The 17,500-nt window shown below is 46.5% G+C and overlaps 1 protein-coding gene across 1 annotated transcript in view; it reads left to right on the forward strand.

The window, feature by feature from the left end:
- The window catches only part of raver2 (ribonucleoprotein, PTB-binding 2), a gene marked incomplete at both ends in the record, with an annotated part of 57,959 nt that overhangs the window by 18,616 nt on the left and 21,843 nt on the right, over positions 1-17,500 (forward strand). The window contains 2 exon segments of the mRNA XM_080546240.1: positions 511-983; positions 11,105-11,296. Coding sequence (XP_080402366.1) covers positions 511-983; positions 11,105-11,296 — 665 coding nt within the window.

A 17,500-nucleotide genomic window follows, 5' to 3' on the forward strand; every position in this document is an offset into this window, starting at 1 on the left:
CGTGTGTGTGGTTACATAAGGACGGGTCTGTGTGTCGGTGGGTCCCACCCAGGCTGCCCCCAGCTAATGTGATGTCTCTCTCTCTGTGTATCTCTGTGTTTCTCTGGCTCTGTGTGTGTGTGTGTGTGTATCTTTGTCTGTGTGTGTATGTGTGTGTGCGTTTGCACGTGCGTCTCTGTGTGTGGGTGTGGGTGGGTGTGTGTGCGTGCGTGTGTCTTGCTTTCTACCTCTCCTTTCATGTTTTTGTATGTCTGTATGTGTATCCGTCATTCTGTGTGTGTTTGCGCCTGTCATTGTCTCTGTCTCTACCCTTGTCTCTTATCTGTGTGTCTATCTGTCTGTCCGTGTGTCTGTGTCTGTGTGTCCCTGTGTCTGTGTGTGTCTGTATCTGTGTCCTTGTGTCTGTGTCCTTGTGTCTGTGTCCTTGTGTCTGTGTCCTTGTGTCTGTCCCTATGTCTGTCCCTGTCCCCGTGTCCCCGTGTCTCCGTGCGTCCCCCGTGCCCCCTCCAGCGTTTGTGACCCTGCTGAACGGTGACCAGGCTCAGGATGCCATCCGCTCCCTCCACCAGAGCGGCGTGCGCGGCCGCGACATCACGGTGGCGCTGCAGCCCACCGACTCCCTCCTCTGCGTCACCAACCTGCCGCACACCTTCACGGCGGCGCAGTTCGAGGAGATGGTGCGCTCCTACGGCAACATCGAGCGCTGCTTCCTGGTCTACAGCGAGCTGACGGGCCACTCCAAGGGCTACGGCTTCGTGGAGTACATGAAGAAGGACTCGGCGTCGCGCTCGCGCTCGGAGCTGCTGGGCCGGCCGCTGGGCGACCGCGCCGTCATGGTCCAGTGGACGGACGTCAACCAGCTAAGCCAGGCCCACCACCTGCACTCCCGGTGCCTCTGCGTGGACCGCCTGCCGCAGGACTTCGGCGACTCGGAAGAGCTGACTCAGCTGTTCTCGGACCGGTACAAGCCGGTCTTCTGCCAGGTGAGCCCCACCCCCGTCCGCCTTCTCTCTCTCTCTCTCTCTCTCTGTGCACACACACACACACACACACACATACGCACACACACACATACGCAGACACATACACCCACAGCATATCCAGGTTTAACTGACTGATATATATATATATATATGTATATATGAGGCTGTAGAGGTGAACATCTGCTGGCCCAATGTCATGGAAGTTCTCGTGGAGAGGTCTGGTTGCCGTGGAGAGGTCTGGTTGCCGTGGAGAGGTCTGGTTGCTGTGACGCCAGCCTGGTTGTCTATCCTATCCCCTCCCCCCCAGGCCTCTCACACACACACACACACACACACACACACAGCATCTCCGGGTTTAACTCCGCCCCCTCACCCCTCCCACTCATGAATCAATAATCCCACATCATCAAACTCCCATGATGCCTTGTGGGTGTTCAGCTCATGTTTTCTCGCTGTTGCAGAGCCAGCAGGGTTTGACCTGTGGTTCACGATTGTGTGTGTGTGTGTCTGTTTGTCTGTTTGTCTGTCAGTCTGTCTGTGTGTGTGTGTGTGTGTGTGTGTATCTCTGTGTGTGTGTGTGTGTGTGTGTGTGTATCTGTGTATGTGTGTGTGTGTGTATCTGTGTGTGTGTCTGTGTGTGTGTGTGTGTGTGTGTGTGTGTCTGTGTGTCTGTGTGTGTGTGTGCACGCGCGCGCATGTGTGTGTTCAGACAGAGCTTATCAGCCTCTCGGTCTCCTTCACTCTCCTCCATCCTCCTTCAGCATCACGGTTCACATGTCACTCATCTCCCAAGCCCTCTTCCACTTCACCAACCTCCACAACTCCAGAACTGGAACTCTAGAACTATGCAAATGAGTTCTACTTTCTGCGTCGAGAGAGGACCAGAGACTGACAGCCGGACCTGGGAGAGTGAGAGAGAAGGAGGAGAGGAATGAGAGGGGAATTAGGAGGTGGTTGTTTTGTAGACACTCACTCTCTCTCACACACGCCCACACACTCTCTCTCCCTCTCTCTCTCTCTCTCTCTCTCTCTCTCTCTCTCTCTCTCTCTCTCTCTCTCTCTCTCTCTCAGACACACACACACACACACACACTCTCTCTCTCTCCCTCTCTCTCTCTCTCTCTCTCTCTCTCTCTCTCTCTCTCTCTCAGACACACACACACACACACACACACACAGTTCCGTTGTCAGCTTCATTCCCATGTTTACAAATAGTGCGCATGCTTCTCTCTGTCCTCACACAGGGTTATCTTCACAGGGCCAGCCGCAGTGAGCGCTTCTCTGCTTCTCTCTTCCCCACTTCTCGGCCGCATCAAAGGTCTAACAGTTAGCAGTTTTCTCAGACAGGATTTCAACGGCACTTCAGTTGATATTGTTGAAAACCACCTGCCAAGTTCCTCAGAGAAAACCTCAAACAAAGTGTATTGGTTAGTGACTCTTCAAAGGATTTTCTTTTTGGATGTGCATACCATTGGAAAGATAAACAATAACGGTCTCTGTAATGATGCGTCAGAAGCCAGCCAGTGGAGTTGATTTGTCTACATATTACTATTTTCGGTTTCGGGGGAAGATCCAAATATCTTCCAAATAAATGACTTTTGCAGTAAAATATTTTTATATGACCATCCGTTTAATAGCATAGACATAACAACGATATGAGAAAATATGGTTGTGCTTTGTTATACCTCGGGTGGAGCTATCTCTAGTTTTGAAGGCTTTAGTTCCTCTACTAGATGTGCTAAGTCACATGACTCAAAGTGAGTCTGAGATACAAACTGACAAACTAACAGTTTTTTGTTGACACTCACTCATGCGCACCACACGCACACACACACACACCACACACACACACACACACAGACACACACACACACACACACACAGACACAGACACACACACACACACACACACACACACAGACACACACACACACACACAGACACAGACACACACACACACACACACACACACAGACACACACACACACACAGACACAGACACAGACACAGACACAGACACACACACTCACACACACACACACACACACACACACACCACCACTCCCCTTCCCTCTGTCTTCTCTCTGTCACTGAGGCAGTTCTGGTGAGTCAGCTCTGACAGGACAGCCATGACCCTATGACCCCATGTCTATGGTCAGACTGAGGCCATGACCCCATGTCTATGGTCAGACCATGGTCACACTGCGGTCAAAGCTAGCGTCTTGTTCATACCGGGACCTGAGGGTCCAGCTGTCTCTACCATAGACAACCAGGGTGGTGATCCAACACACGTATGCATGCACACACACACACACACACACACACACACACACACACATTCACTCACAAGTGTCAATGTCCTGTAGATTGACATTTCCTCCTACCCTTTGCCCCCCCCCCCCCCTCCTCCTCTGAGAGCAGCTGAAGGGTCGTCTACAGACTGACCCTGTCCTGTCCTGTCACTCCTCATCTGCATACATAATCAGCCTGTGCATTTAAGCAGCACATCCAGTATGAATACTGTATGAATAGAAAGCTCTATACCCTCGCTGTTGTTTTACCTTACTCATGCACGGACACACACTCATACTCACAGACACAAACTATAATATTGTATATATTATTTTGTGATCTATTTCTTGAGCAAATTCACTTTTTAGGGAATGTGGGAGGATGAATATGTAAGAAAACAAATTAAATATAGATTTTCTTTATATTAAACATATTAAAGTGCAGATTTGAAATATTGATTACCACAAAGGGTTGGTATGAAATGTTAATGGTTGCAATTTGAGAAATGGGCTCAGAAATGTTCAATAGAATGTCTGCTCTGCGATTTCACCCACAATTGTTTCTGTCTGGGGGTGGGGGTTAAAGAAAGTGAATTGTATGAAAATCTACATGTAGTTGTTCATGCAGTACCTCTGAATCCTGGGGACACATGGAGACTTGGGATGCAGAAGTAGAACTGGAACTGTGAATCTCTATGAGGCTGCTGTCATACAGAGTCTGTCTCTGTCATGTCTGGAGGCTGCCTGTTGTCTTACTTCTCCTTCCTACACACACACACACACACACACACACACACACACACACACACACACACACACACACACACACACACACACACACACACACACACACACACACACACACACACACACACACACACACACACACACACACACACACACACACACACACACACAGTCAATGCCAAGTCTGTGAGGCATGTAGGCTTGTGTGTGTGTGTGTGTGTGTGTGTGTGTGCGCACGCACTTGCGATGGTGCCGGCCAGTGTGCCGGCCAGCATGCGCACAAGCGTATGTATGTACGTGTGTGAATGTGTCTCCATCCATATCCATAGAGATGGCAGTCAAGGGCGGATTTAGGATTGTAGGAGTCCGGGACACACACACACACGTCAGTCACCATCATTTATATTTGAATAGAATTACATAATTGATGGGCTGAGGCTAGTTATGTTACAGTATGTATATCAGGGCAGACTCTGTGCTCACCACTTATATTGTATTTAGAGTCTTGTCCTGTGTTATATGACGATATATTACATGTATTGTTGGCCTGTGTATAGTAGTGAAATCAAATTCCCCCTGGGACATTAAACAAACATAGTTAGTTAGCGTTACATCTTAGGATAGATTTGAGTCATGTTCTGTATACATACATACTACCATAAGGGCATACTTAATGTGGTTACTCCATGTTTACTAGCTGTAACATTAAAGTTACATCATTCTTTTTCACTTGTTACTCAGTCAACCAGAGTGCAGATATCAAAGACTATCAGCCTGTTATTCACTTTATTTGTATAAGAATTATCCTTTGTTTGATTTCTTACCATGTACCGTAACAGTACCTTGCTATGTTTCATTTTCATTATAACATAACGTTATGTTATGATAGCCAGCTAGCATTAGCAAACCGGAAAAGTAGTGTCAGTGAGTCAGTCACCTTTCTAATAAGATTCACAAACCTGAAACATCATCTATGTCATCACTGCTGGTGATGTCATTGTTGTCAGCTGCTGATACTGCTGCTGCAACAGTTCTTGGCGCTTGTTTTGTTGAAAAAAACTTTGGGATATCCATCCTTACAATTTTGCAAGTCAGGCACTGATTGAGATCACTTCTTCTTCAGGGCAGGGAAGGCTACGCAGTACGCAGGCTAATGTCGCGCAGCTGCTGCCTCTCTGTTGGACTCCGGTACTGCACGTTACTCACGAGAGTTTTTTATTTATTTTTTATTTTTTAAGTAAAACATTCGGGGCTTTTCAGAAAACATCCGGGGCTTGAGCCCAAGTAGCCACCCCCTAGCCCCGCCCCTGATGGCAGTCATTGTGTCCAATGAGTCAGGATGAACGAGCTGCCGGCAGCATGGAGCGCCGTACGCAGTGTGTGCGGAGTGGGTCTCTTATATCTGAACGACATGGCAGGGCTGCGTAGGTCACATAGTCTGCTTTATGTGTATCGGGTATTGTGTGTGTGGGGGGGGGGGGGTTTATATAAGACGGCTGATTCATTCTGACGTGTCTCCCCCTGACCCACGCACACGCGCACACACACGTGCGCACACACACACACAGACACACACACACACACATGCACACACACTTGCAGAGTAGAGTGTCCTGACCCTGGCTCTGATTGCTTAGGAAAGTTTCAGTGCCAGCTCCATAAACAGTGGAAAGAGCTCGGCTGATGACATCACATGAGGGGTTCCGTGCTGTCAAGTAGGAGAAGAAGCGGCAGACCATGAGAGAGAGACACAGAGACTGGGCTGCATAACGGTCACACGCACCCACACACACACACACACACACACACACACACACACACACACACACACACACACACACACACACACACACACACAGACACACAATGGAAACTGGCCTTTCAGGATGATGTTGAAGAAGCAGAAATAATCTTATCCTGGGGGGAAAGTGAAATGCCAGAATTAAGACCCATTCAGATCATACAGAGGACTGGAAGGAAGGGGGTGGTTGTAGTTCTTTAGCTGTGGATAGTTGTAGTTCTGTAGCTGGGGGTGGTGGTAGTTCTGTAGCTGGGGATCAGGGTCGGAGTGGGACTCATTTTCAGCTCTGGAGTTTCATGCCTCAGACCGGCCCACTTGAGTTCACAACCAATTACAGTATATATAAATCATGTAATTACAACCTTGGTATTTTAGTCTGTAATAGCGGACTCACTGTTCTCTACAGTCTTCTCTACATTTACAGGATGCTATGTCATGGGTTTGCTTCATTGTTCCCACGCTGGTACAACAGCTCACCTGTGCCTTCTACTGTGATAGCAGCAATCCTTTTCTGGACACCACTAGGGTGACCAGGTCCCAACAAATAAAATGTGGGACAAGGAGTATGTTTGTGTGGGACAATGTGGGCCCGGACCGAACTTTAGGTGCCCCTGGTAGCATCCGCCCCCCCCTGGCCGAGTTGAGAGCTATGTCTATCCAATTGTTTTAATATATAGGCTATGCGTTTCCATTCTGTTTGCTATTCTGTTTGGTTTATTCAGTAGCATCCAATAATAGACTATGCAGATAAAAACTTAACAAATATATAACAAATATATTTTATTTGAATGTGAACCTCACAATAAAGTATCTGTATGGAGCAGAAAGTGAAGTCAAAGTGCAGTATCAATTTAGTAGGCTATATTAATAAAGAAAAGTAGCCTGACAGTGTTAGGCCTGTAGATTATTGAGTATGTAGGCTATCTAGCTAGCTAACTTGCCTCCCATTTGCAACACAAATGCATTGACATAGCTGTCAAGGCTAACGCGCACACACACTAGAGGAAAACATAAAACACAACTCTGCACTCATTCAGACAATGACAGTGATAAGAGCTGGTCAAAGGATAAACCAATTGCCCAAGTCATTTTTCGGTGTTTTACATAGCCTGAAACTACAGATTGTAAGCTTTCACATGATGTGTCATACATTGAAATCGGAAAAGAATCGAAGACGACACGAGTATTTGAATGTTGGTGCACCTCAGACAGAGACTGGGAGAAAAATCACTCTGCTGCAGCAACAAACGCTGCTAACAGCTAGCGGCTAACAGTGGTACATCGCTACGAACGTCTAGCTACGTTTTTATAACATCACACAACATGCTGAGAACATGAACATGCTAAAAACACATAAATAGATGAACACACAGTCCTTGGTTTTGAACACGTCCTAAAACAAAAGTATGTTTACAAGTAAAGTGGTCCCTTACCAGTATGTTCAGTAGCCTACGGCAAACGAGAACAGTGAATCCAATCCAGAAATTATAAGTATGTAGTGATCGTTAAACTGTTGTTTATTATATCGAGTGGGTACTTTTATATGAATAAAAAATATATATATTGTTGACAATTTCACTTTACGAGCCCTTTGAGTTAGCGGGTGGTTAGCACATTCAGCCAGCTCCCTATATCCACGTGGGGCCGTTGTCATGGGAACATGAAAACTGTTTCCTGATAGGCTGAAGACGTTCTATAGAATCTGGACGTTTTGCTGCAACTGAACGTGTCGGCGCTTGGTTGCGGCGCTTATGGACACTGGCCCCGTGGCCGCGCAAAGCGGGACATCTGGTCACCCTATTTATATGGTATCGGCCCCGAATGGTACCGGCCCAGCCGCCCAGAACTGTATCGGCTTGCAAGTACTACCACGACTGAACACCGGCCCAGACCGGCCCAAAACCAGACCGGCCCACCGGGAAATCTCCAGATCCTCCCGATTAGCCACCCCGGGCCTGCTGGGGATGGTGGTAGTTCTGTAGCTGGGGATGGTTGTAGTTCTGTAGCTGGGGATGGTTGTAGTTCTGTAGCTGGGGATGGTTGTAGTTCTGTAGCTGGGGATGGTGGTAGTTCTGTAGCTGGGGATGGTTGTAGTTCTGTAGCTGGGGATGGTTGTAGTTCTGTAGCTGGGGATGGTTGTAGTTCTGTAGCTGGGGGTGGTTGTAGTTCTGTAGCTGGGGATGGTTGTAGTTCTGTAGCTGGGGATGGTTGTAGTTCTGTAGCTGGGGGTGGTTGTAGTTCTGTAGCTGGGGATGGTTGTAGTTCTGTAGCTGGGGGTGGTTGTAGTTCTGTAGCTGGGGGTGGTGGTAGTTCTGTAGCTGGGGATGGTTGTAGTTCTGTAGCTGGGGATGGTTGTAGTTCTGTAGCTGGGGGTGGTGGTAGTTCTGTAGCTGGGGATGGTTGTAGTTCTGTAGCTGGGGGTGGTTGTAGTTCTGTAGCTGGGGGTGGTGGTAGTTCTGTAGCTGGGGGTGGTTGTAGTTCTGTAGCTGGGGGTGGTGGTAGTTGTAGATAGACTCTTAGGGGGGGTTGAGAGGAGACAGAGGCTGTTGTTGCTGCTCATGTGTAAGTGTCTGCAGCAGGTTAGCTACAGTGCCTAGGGCTGCACCACCACCACTACCTCCTTTATCCTGTACAATACAATACAGCAGGCCACAGAGGAGCGCTCACTGGGAGAGCTTTCCTCTGCCCACACATTCTGCTCTCTCTCTCTCTCTCTCTCTCTCTCTCTCTCTCTCTCTCTCTCTCTCTTTCCCTTCCTCTCTCTCTCTATTTCTTTCTATCACACTCTCCCTCCCTCCATTTCCCTCTCTCTCTCTCTCTATTTCACTTTCTCCTTCTTCTTATCGTGTGTCGATGAGTGAGAGAGGAGAGTGTATAATGAGTCATGATGAAAGCCCAAGCTGTTAATGAGTGATCCCATTAATGTTACTGTAACTCAGGTAGTCAACCACTGTCTGCTAATGCAATGCCATTCTTTCTCTCTCTCTCTCTCTCTCTCTCTCTCTCTCTCTCTCTCTCTCTCTCTCTCTCTCTCTCTCTCTCTCTCTCTCTCTCTCTCTCTCTCTCTCTCTCCCCCTCTCTCCCTCCCTCCCTCCCTCCCTCCAGAGAGTGCTTCATGATTCAACACTGATAAGAGCAGCCTGTATAATAGTGTTTTTCAGTTGTGAAAAAAAACCATGAAAAGAAAACAAAGAATGAAACAGCCTCATTTACACTTTACCATATAATCTACTGCTACTGTATCTACCCATTAGATTGATTTTGCTCTACTTCATTGTGAATTGTTTTATTCTTTCAATAATATACAAACTCTAGGTGAACAGATGTGTGAGTCTGAAAGTTAATGCAGTCGCAGTGTTTCTCACAGATTTTGTGAGACTGTGGTGGGTGGAACTCAGACCCTCTAAAGTATGATAATTAAGTAATATTACTATATATTATAGTACAAATATTTTCGGTTCATTACAGGCAAGGCAAGTTTATTTGTATAGCACATTTCATACAACAGGGGCAAATCAAAGTGCTTTACATACATTATTTAAAAATACAGCTAGAGGAGCATAAGAATTTTTTTTTACAATGAATAAAAGCAAATATAAGAAGTAAATAGATAAAATTATGAGACAATGGCGGGACAAAATAGACAATGGCCAGCCGCCACAGTCTAGCTAATTAATGGGAAACACTGCAGTCATTCTTAACCATGTCCTGTCCCAGTCTAAGGCTCAGTTTAACAAAAGCGTCATAGCTTTAGTAGGACTTAATCTCTCCCAGCAACCCAGGCGCAAAGCCACAGCAGAGTAACAGTTTGTCAAAAGAGATAAAGTACTACTTTATAAAATAATAAGAACAATAGGACAAATTACGCTTAAACGGATGCCGTTTTAGAGATGCAGGTGCAATTCCATATTGTTCCTCTGCCCACACTGACGCGTTCGTTGCGCAGAAATTCACTGGGTGAAATGTCTTCAGGTTTGTTTCAGGTCAGTTGGCATGGTGACCAGTGATCAGGCTGGTTGGCATGGTGACCAGTGGTCAGGTCTGTTTCAGGTCAGTTGGCATGGTGACCAGGTCACTTGGCATAGTGACCAGGTCTATCTATGGTCAGTTGTTGGCATGGTGACCAGGTCAGTTTCAAGTCAGTTGGCATGGTGACCAGGTCAGTTGGCATAGTGACCAAGTCAGTTGTCAGTTGGTATAGTGACCAAGTCAGTTGGCATAGTGAGCAGGTCTATCTATGGTCAGTTGGCATTGTGACCAGTGAGCAGGTCTGTCTGAGGTCAGCTGATGTCCATTAGCTATATTAGCCTCTCTGCATTATTTATCTGCTGTGAACGTCTGACAGAAGTACCAGGATGTACGGTTCCTTCTTCAATTAAAGCACACTTACAGTCATTTCCAGACAAGAGCATTATAAACCAGCGCCTCTCCCTCCCCCCATCTCTCCATCCCTGAAGGATAGATATTGATGGACAGTGACGGTAAAGCAACAACTTTGTGTCGTTATCTACCCAGGGTGGGAGGAGTCTGCTTGTCTGTGATTGGTTTAGTGAGAACAGCAGTGTGTGTGTGTGTGTGTGTGTGTGTGTGTGTGTGTGTGTGTGTGTGTTCGTGTGTGCGTGTGTGTGTGTGTTCGTGTGTGCGCGTGTGCGCGCGTGCGTGTGTGTGCGCGTGTGTGCGTGTGCGTGTGTGCACTAAACTCTGAGAGAGTAAAGCAGCATCTTGCCTGTCAGGTAAAGTCTCTGAAGCCCACTTTGATAATAGGCTGAGAAGAGCTATTTTCCCTCAGTCACAGTCCACTGCTGACTAGCTCTCTCTCACTCTCTCTCTCTCTTTTCTTGCCGTCTTCAGTTCTGAATAATTCCCCAGAGAAGCTTTTACAGAAGTGAAGCATGAGAGAGAGAGAAACAGAGAGAGGGAGAGAGGGAGAGAGAGATCGAGAGAAAGAAAGAAAGGAAGAAGGAGAGGAAAGCATTGACACATCTGGGAATGTGCAGCAGCAGAATTGGACATGAGAGTTCACCTTGAGAGTGTACACGCACGCACGCACGCCGTCGCACGCACACACACACACACACAAACACACACACATGCTAACACACACACACACACACACACACACACACGCATGCAGCCCTATGAGACTTTTGTTCCTGAAGTCGAGAGCATAGAGCCCTATGTCACTTCTGTCAGATAACGCACCGCACACGCTGGGACTGTAGACAGTTTGTTTTTGTTGTCCTGTCCTTTAAGACAAAGTGTGTGTGGTCTGTGTGTTTCAGCTGGCGACAGATGAAGGAAGTCCTGTGAGGGGCTTCGGCGTGGTGGAGTACGAGAGTGCTGAGCAGGCGGAGGCGGTCCTGATGGAGATGGACAGATTGCTGGTCGGAGGACAGGAGATCCGGTTGTCCCTCTGCACGCCCGGCACCTCAGGAAGGAGCACGCTGGCTGCTCTCATCGCTGCTCAGGGCGTGGTGAGTTACGACACACACACACACACACACACACACACACACACACACCCGATCCACACCACATCACCCCCCAGCGAGTCTCAGGATACTGTACATACATTCACATTCACAGATAAATGCAAACCTACACAGTACTGTACGACATGCATGGATACACACTCGCCTGCGTATATGAATAAATGGATTCCAGCCTGCCCCTCCTGTAGAGCAGCTGCCGTGGCAGTATGATTATAGTCCTCTAGATCAGGCCTGCCTCACGATGAACCCACTCCTGTGTTTACCTCTGACAGAAATAAAACCACGCTCGCAGCCCCTCAACCCAATCTGACACTCGGGCACACACTTACACTTACACTTACACTTACACACACACACACGCGCCTGCACACCCACGCATGCAGCCCTATGAGACTTTTGTTTCTGAAGTCTCGAGCATAGAGCCCCGTACTAGAGTGATCATGGCCTAGAGATATTAGAGATATTAGAGATACAGTCATGGACAAAAACATTGGCACCCCAGCACTTCTGTCAGATAATGCACCACTTCTCCCAGAACATTTTTGCAATTGCAAATGCTTTGGTATTCACATGTTTATTTCTTTTGTTTGCATTGGAACAACACAAAAAAGTGGAGAAAAAAACATTAGCAATATTAACGATATTTTGGGCTATGACTGTACTAGATAGTGGAATACTGCTAGAGAGACAACACAGCTTTAAGAGTATTTCTCATAGAGTGAGTATATTTAAGTCAGTGAGTTATAGAGTGAGTTTTATATTAGGGGAGAGAGTATATTTAAGAGAGTGAGTATTTCTTGTGTGAGAGTGTGTATTTGAGTATTTTCTGAGTCATGGGCGCTGCGCCGGTTGAGGACAGTGCGAGTGCATGTTGAATAAAAAAAAGAGCCACTCTTCTCAGACGGACCCCCTCTCATCGCTTCAGTTTGTGAAACTGAGTGTGAACGCAGGAGGACCAGATGGACCCCCGCCTCTTTTCTTTACCGTTCCTTCCCTATCCCTTCTCTCCCTCTCTCTCCCCCTCTCCGTGGTGTGATTGCGTGGGAGTCTGGCTCTCAGTGACTCGGGGGAGCCAGCAGCAGCCCACCAAACACACTGATGCACACTGACATTCTCTCAGGGACAGATCCTCGTCTTCTCCTCCTGAACGAATGCCTGTCAGCCATGACAAATGCGCCTCGCTCGATACACCCCTACCAGCAACCAATACACATACACACACTCTTAATTTATTTATTTAATCTCTCTCTCTCTCTTTCTCTCCCTCCCTCTCTCTCTCGCGGTGACAGGCTATAACACACTCCATCACAGGAGGTAATACACACTCTTGCTCTAGTATACTGTAACAGGAGACTCGCTTCACTTCAGCAATATCCTGTCCGTGTTGTTGTTGTTGTGAACGTGTCCTCTCTAAGCTGTGTCTGTGCGGGCTAGCTAGCGCTGTGCTAGTACTGTGATCCCAACCCTGTAGGTTAGCAGTGACAGGGAGGGGCTTTCTGCTCTGACCACGAGCTCCATACGATCACAGTGCTTCGATGTGTAGAGAGAGTAAGAGATTGGAATAAAAAGACAATTAAATAAAGCCTGCTGTGCGTGCGCGTTGTACGTCAGCTGGTGTGTGTGTGTTTGCAGGTCAGGCTGATGGTGTGTTTGTCTGCTTTACCCCCCAGGCTGAGAATGTGGTCTATTGAGTGAGCATTAAATACCCAACCCCACTCCACCCCCCGCCTACGGTGCCTGCCAACCCCTATCCCACGCTAGCCCCCCGAAGCTCCACAATACTAACATATGGAGAGAGCGCTCCACCAGTACACCACCCACCCCAACAACCCCAGTGGGATGAAGAGACCTCCTCCACCATATCCAACAAGCAGACCTCGAATCTCTCTCTCTCTCTCTCTCTCTCTCTCTCTCTCTCTCTCTCTCTCTCTCTCTCTCTCTCTCTCTCTCTCTCTCTCTCTCTGTCTGTCTGTCTGTCTGTCTGTCTGTCTGTCTCTTGTGTCACTGTCTGTGTGTTTCTCTGTGTGTGTGTGTGTGTGTGTTTCTCCTTCCCTCTATCTCTCTCCCTCTCTCTCTCTCTCCCTCTCTCTCTCTCTCTCTCCCTCTCCCTCTCTCTCTTTCACACACAGTCTCTCTCTCAGTGTCACTCTCTTCCTCTTACACGCCCCCCCCCCTCCCTTCCCCCCTCGGGGGTCCGGTAGCAGATGGGGCTCCCGTTGTAAACAGGTGTGTGGTGTTGTCGAGCATAGCAGCCTTAATGAGGAGATCAGAGACATCCACGCCGAACCTTGTCCTACTGGACTACTTTCCCTCACCCTCCGTCCTAGAGCACATGACGCCTGTACTACAATGTCACTGCCACCATCAGTACACACTACACCACCACTAATACCATCACTACACACTGCACCACCACTAATACCATCACTACACACTGCACCACCACTAATACCATCACTACACACTACGCCACCACTAATACCATCACTACACACTACACCACCACTAATACCATCACTACACACCAGGGTTTCCGTTAGAAAAAATTGCCGCCGGACATCGTGTCCGGGAAGATTTCGATTTACCGGACAAACGTGATATATTCCGGTCATCATATTAAAATATAATAAATAAAAATAAATAAATAAATTCCCCCCAAAATCTAATATACCGGTAGCTGTTTGTCGCGGTGATTACTGTTGTGTAGCGGCCTATATATGCCATTTAATGTCTATTTCTCATCCGATACGATTAGATGCGAGCTATATAATATATAATAATATAACATGATTCGCATGCGCGCTATGCCATTATGTACAGCGCTGAACGGGCGCCTCACTGGGAACTGAACAGACAGCATCGATCAATGAACGGACTCCACATTACGTTAACTGAAGTTTGTTAAATTGTTTGAGATTAATGTGAGTTTTCTATTTTCTCTTTCCAGTTTCACCCTTTTTTTTAATCAATAAAACAACGTCATTTCTATAACCAGGTCTCGCTGGTTGGGAAGGCATTTAGTTTAGCTGCCTGTCAAATTATACTTAATCGGACTCGGGAGTATGACAATGAGGAGAACATAACTGTTTATTGAGAAACAATAGGCAGGCTGGGATACGTATATAAAGAAATACCACAATGTCTAGATGTATAACATTTTATTGAACAGTGCAAGCATGTAGGCTTCTGGCGTGACATCGTACCCCTAACGTTCTTAGGGCTTGTTTGAAAAGCTTAGACTGAAAGTTAGTGCCCTGGTCAGATTGTATAACAAGAGGAAGACCGAATGTGGAAAAAAACGTTGTTAAAGCTTTCACCACTGAGCTGGCTGATATGTTACGCAACGGAACAGCTTCGGGAAAACGAGTAGCAGCGCACATAATAGTGAGCAAATACTGACTTCCACTTTTAGTCCTAGGCAAAGGTCCAACACAATCAATTATTACACGTTCAAATGGCTCCCCTATAGCAGGAATGGGATGCAATGGTGCGGGTGGAATGGATTGATTAGGCTTACCCGCCATCTGACAAGTATGGCAACAGCGGCAGTGCTTGGCAACATCCGCCTTCAGTCCGGGCCAAAAGAAATGTTTCAATATCAGCTGATAGGTTTTAGTTATACCTAAATGTCCTGACCACTGGCTCTCATGTGCTACAGATAACACCTGTTGTCTATAACCCACAGGCACAACCACTTGTTTTACAGTATTCCACTCACAACCATTTGCATTAGGAGGAGACCATTTACGCATTAATATCCCATCGTTAAGGAAATAAACTACGTTGCCCCCTATTTCAGATTCCTCACTAGCTGCATGTAAAAAACATTTGTTTAATGACTGATCAGCTACTTGAGCGACACGCAATCGCTCGCCGGTTACAGGCAGAGATAGGCTGTCAGCGGATGGTATGGTAGGACTCGGGGAGGATGGTAACTCTACCACTTTCTCCCTGGGAGAAGCTGAAACAATCGGGTTCTCATCCCTTTCAGAAAAGGCTTGCATACTCACACTATCACAGAGAGAAACATCGCTATCCTCCTCTCTGCCTCGACTCGATTGTGCACGAGTTATAGCGCACACCGGAAACAACCGCTGTTTCGCATAGGCAGCCTACACATTAGGAGTCATCATCATGCCGGTGTCAAATCATATCATAATAAAATAAATACATAGCCTATATATTCGTCTTTTTTAAAATAGAAGGAATCAGAATGTGAACTTTAGCGAATTGTATTCAAATTGTGCTTAGAGGGAATTATTTTCACCGGACATTTATGTCCGACGAGTTTTCAATTTGTCGGACTTCAACAAATTTTACCGGACAAAGACCGGTAATTACCGGTTAACGGAAACCCTGCTACACACTACACCACCACTAATACCATCACTACACACTACACCACCACTAATACTATCACTACACACTACACCACCACTAATACTATCACTATACACTACACCACCACTAATACCATCACTACACACTACACCACCACTAATACTATCACTACACACTACACCACCACTAATACTATCACTACACACTACACCACCACTAATACCATCACTACACACTACACCACCACTAATATCATCACTATACACTACACCACCACTAATACCATCACTATACACTACACCACCACTAATACCATCACTACACACTACACCACCACTAATACCATCACTACACACTACACCACCACTAATACCATCACTACACACTACACCACCACTAATACTATCACTACACACTACACCACCACTAATACCATCACTACACACTACACCACCACTAATACTATCACTACACACTACACCACCACTAATACTATCACTACACACTACACCACCACTAATACTATCACTACACACTACACCACCACTAATACTATCACTACACACTACACCACCACTAATACTATCACTACACACTACACCACCACTAATACTATCACTACACACTACACCACCACTAATACTATCACTACACACTACACCACCACTAATACTATCACTACACACTACACCACCACTAATACCATCACTATACACTACACCACCACTAATACCATCACTACACACTACACCACCACTAATACCATCACTACACACTACACCACCACTAATACCATCACTACACACTACACCACCACTAATACCATCACTATACACTACACCACCACTAATACCATCACTACACACTACACCACCACTAATACCATCACTACACACTACACCACCACTAATACCATCACTACACACTACACCACCACTAATACCATCACTATACACTACACCACCTCTAATACCATCACTACACACTACACCACCACTAATACTATCACTACACACTACACCACCACTAATACTATCACTACACACTACGCCACCACTAATACCATCACTACACACTACACCACCACTAATACCATCACTACACACTACACCACCACTAATACCATCACTACACATTACACCATATTTACACCATCACTACACACTACACCATCACTACACACTACACCATAACTACACACTACACCATCACTACACACTACTACACCATCACTACACACTACACCATCACTACACACTACTACACCATCACTACACACTACACCATCACTACACACTACACCATCACTACACACTACTACACCATCACTACACACTACACCATCACTACACACTACTACACCATCACTACACACTACACCATCACTACACACTACACCATCACTACACACTACACCATCACTACTTACTACTACACCATCACTACACACTACACCATCACTACACACTACACCATCACTACACACTACACCATCACTACACACTACTACACCATCACTACACACTACACCATCACTACACACTACACCATCACTACACCATCACTACACACTACACCATCACTACACACTACACCATCACTACACCATCACTACACACTACACACTACACCATCACTACACCATCACTACACACTACACACTACACCATCACTACACCATCACTACACACTACACCATCACTACACACTACACCATCACTACACACTACACCATCACTACACACTGCACCATCACTAGGCTACACTGCTCTCACACAACCAACCTCACTTACAGGGAACTTGTTTTTTATATTTATAGGCCATACCTACCGGAAGGCTTTAACT

This window comes from Nansenia antarctica (genome assembly GCF_963989245.1).
Source record: "Nansenia antarctica genome assembly, chromosome: 1".
Lineage (NCBI taxonomy): Eukaryota > Metazoa > Chordata > Actinopteri > Argentiniformes > Microstomatidae > Nansenia > Nansenia antarctica.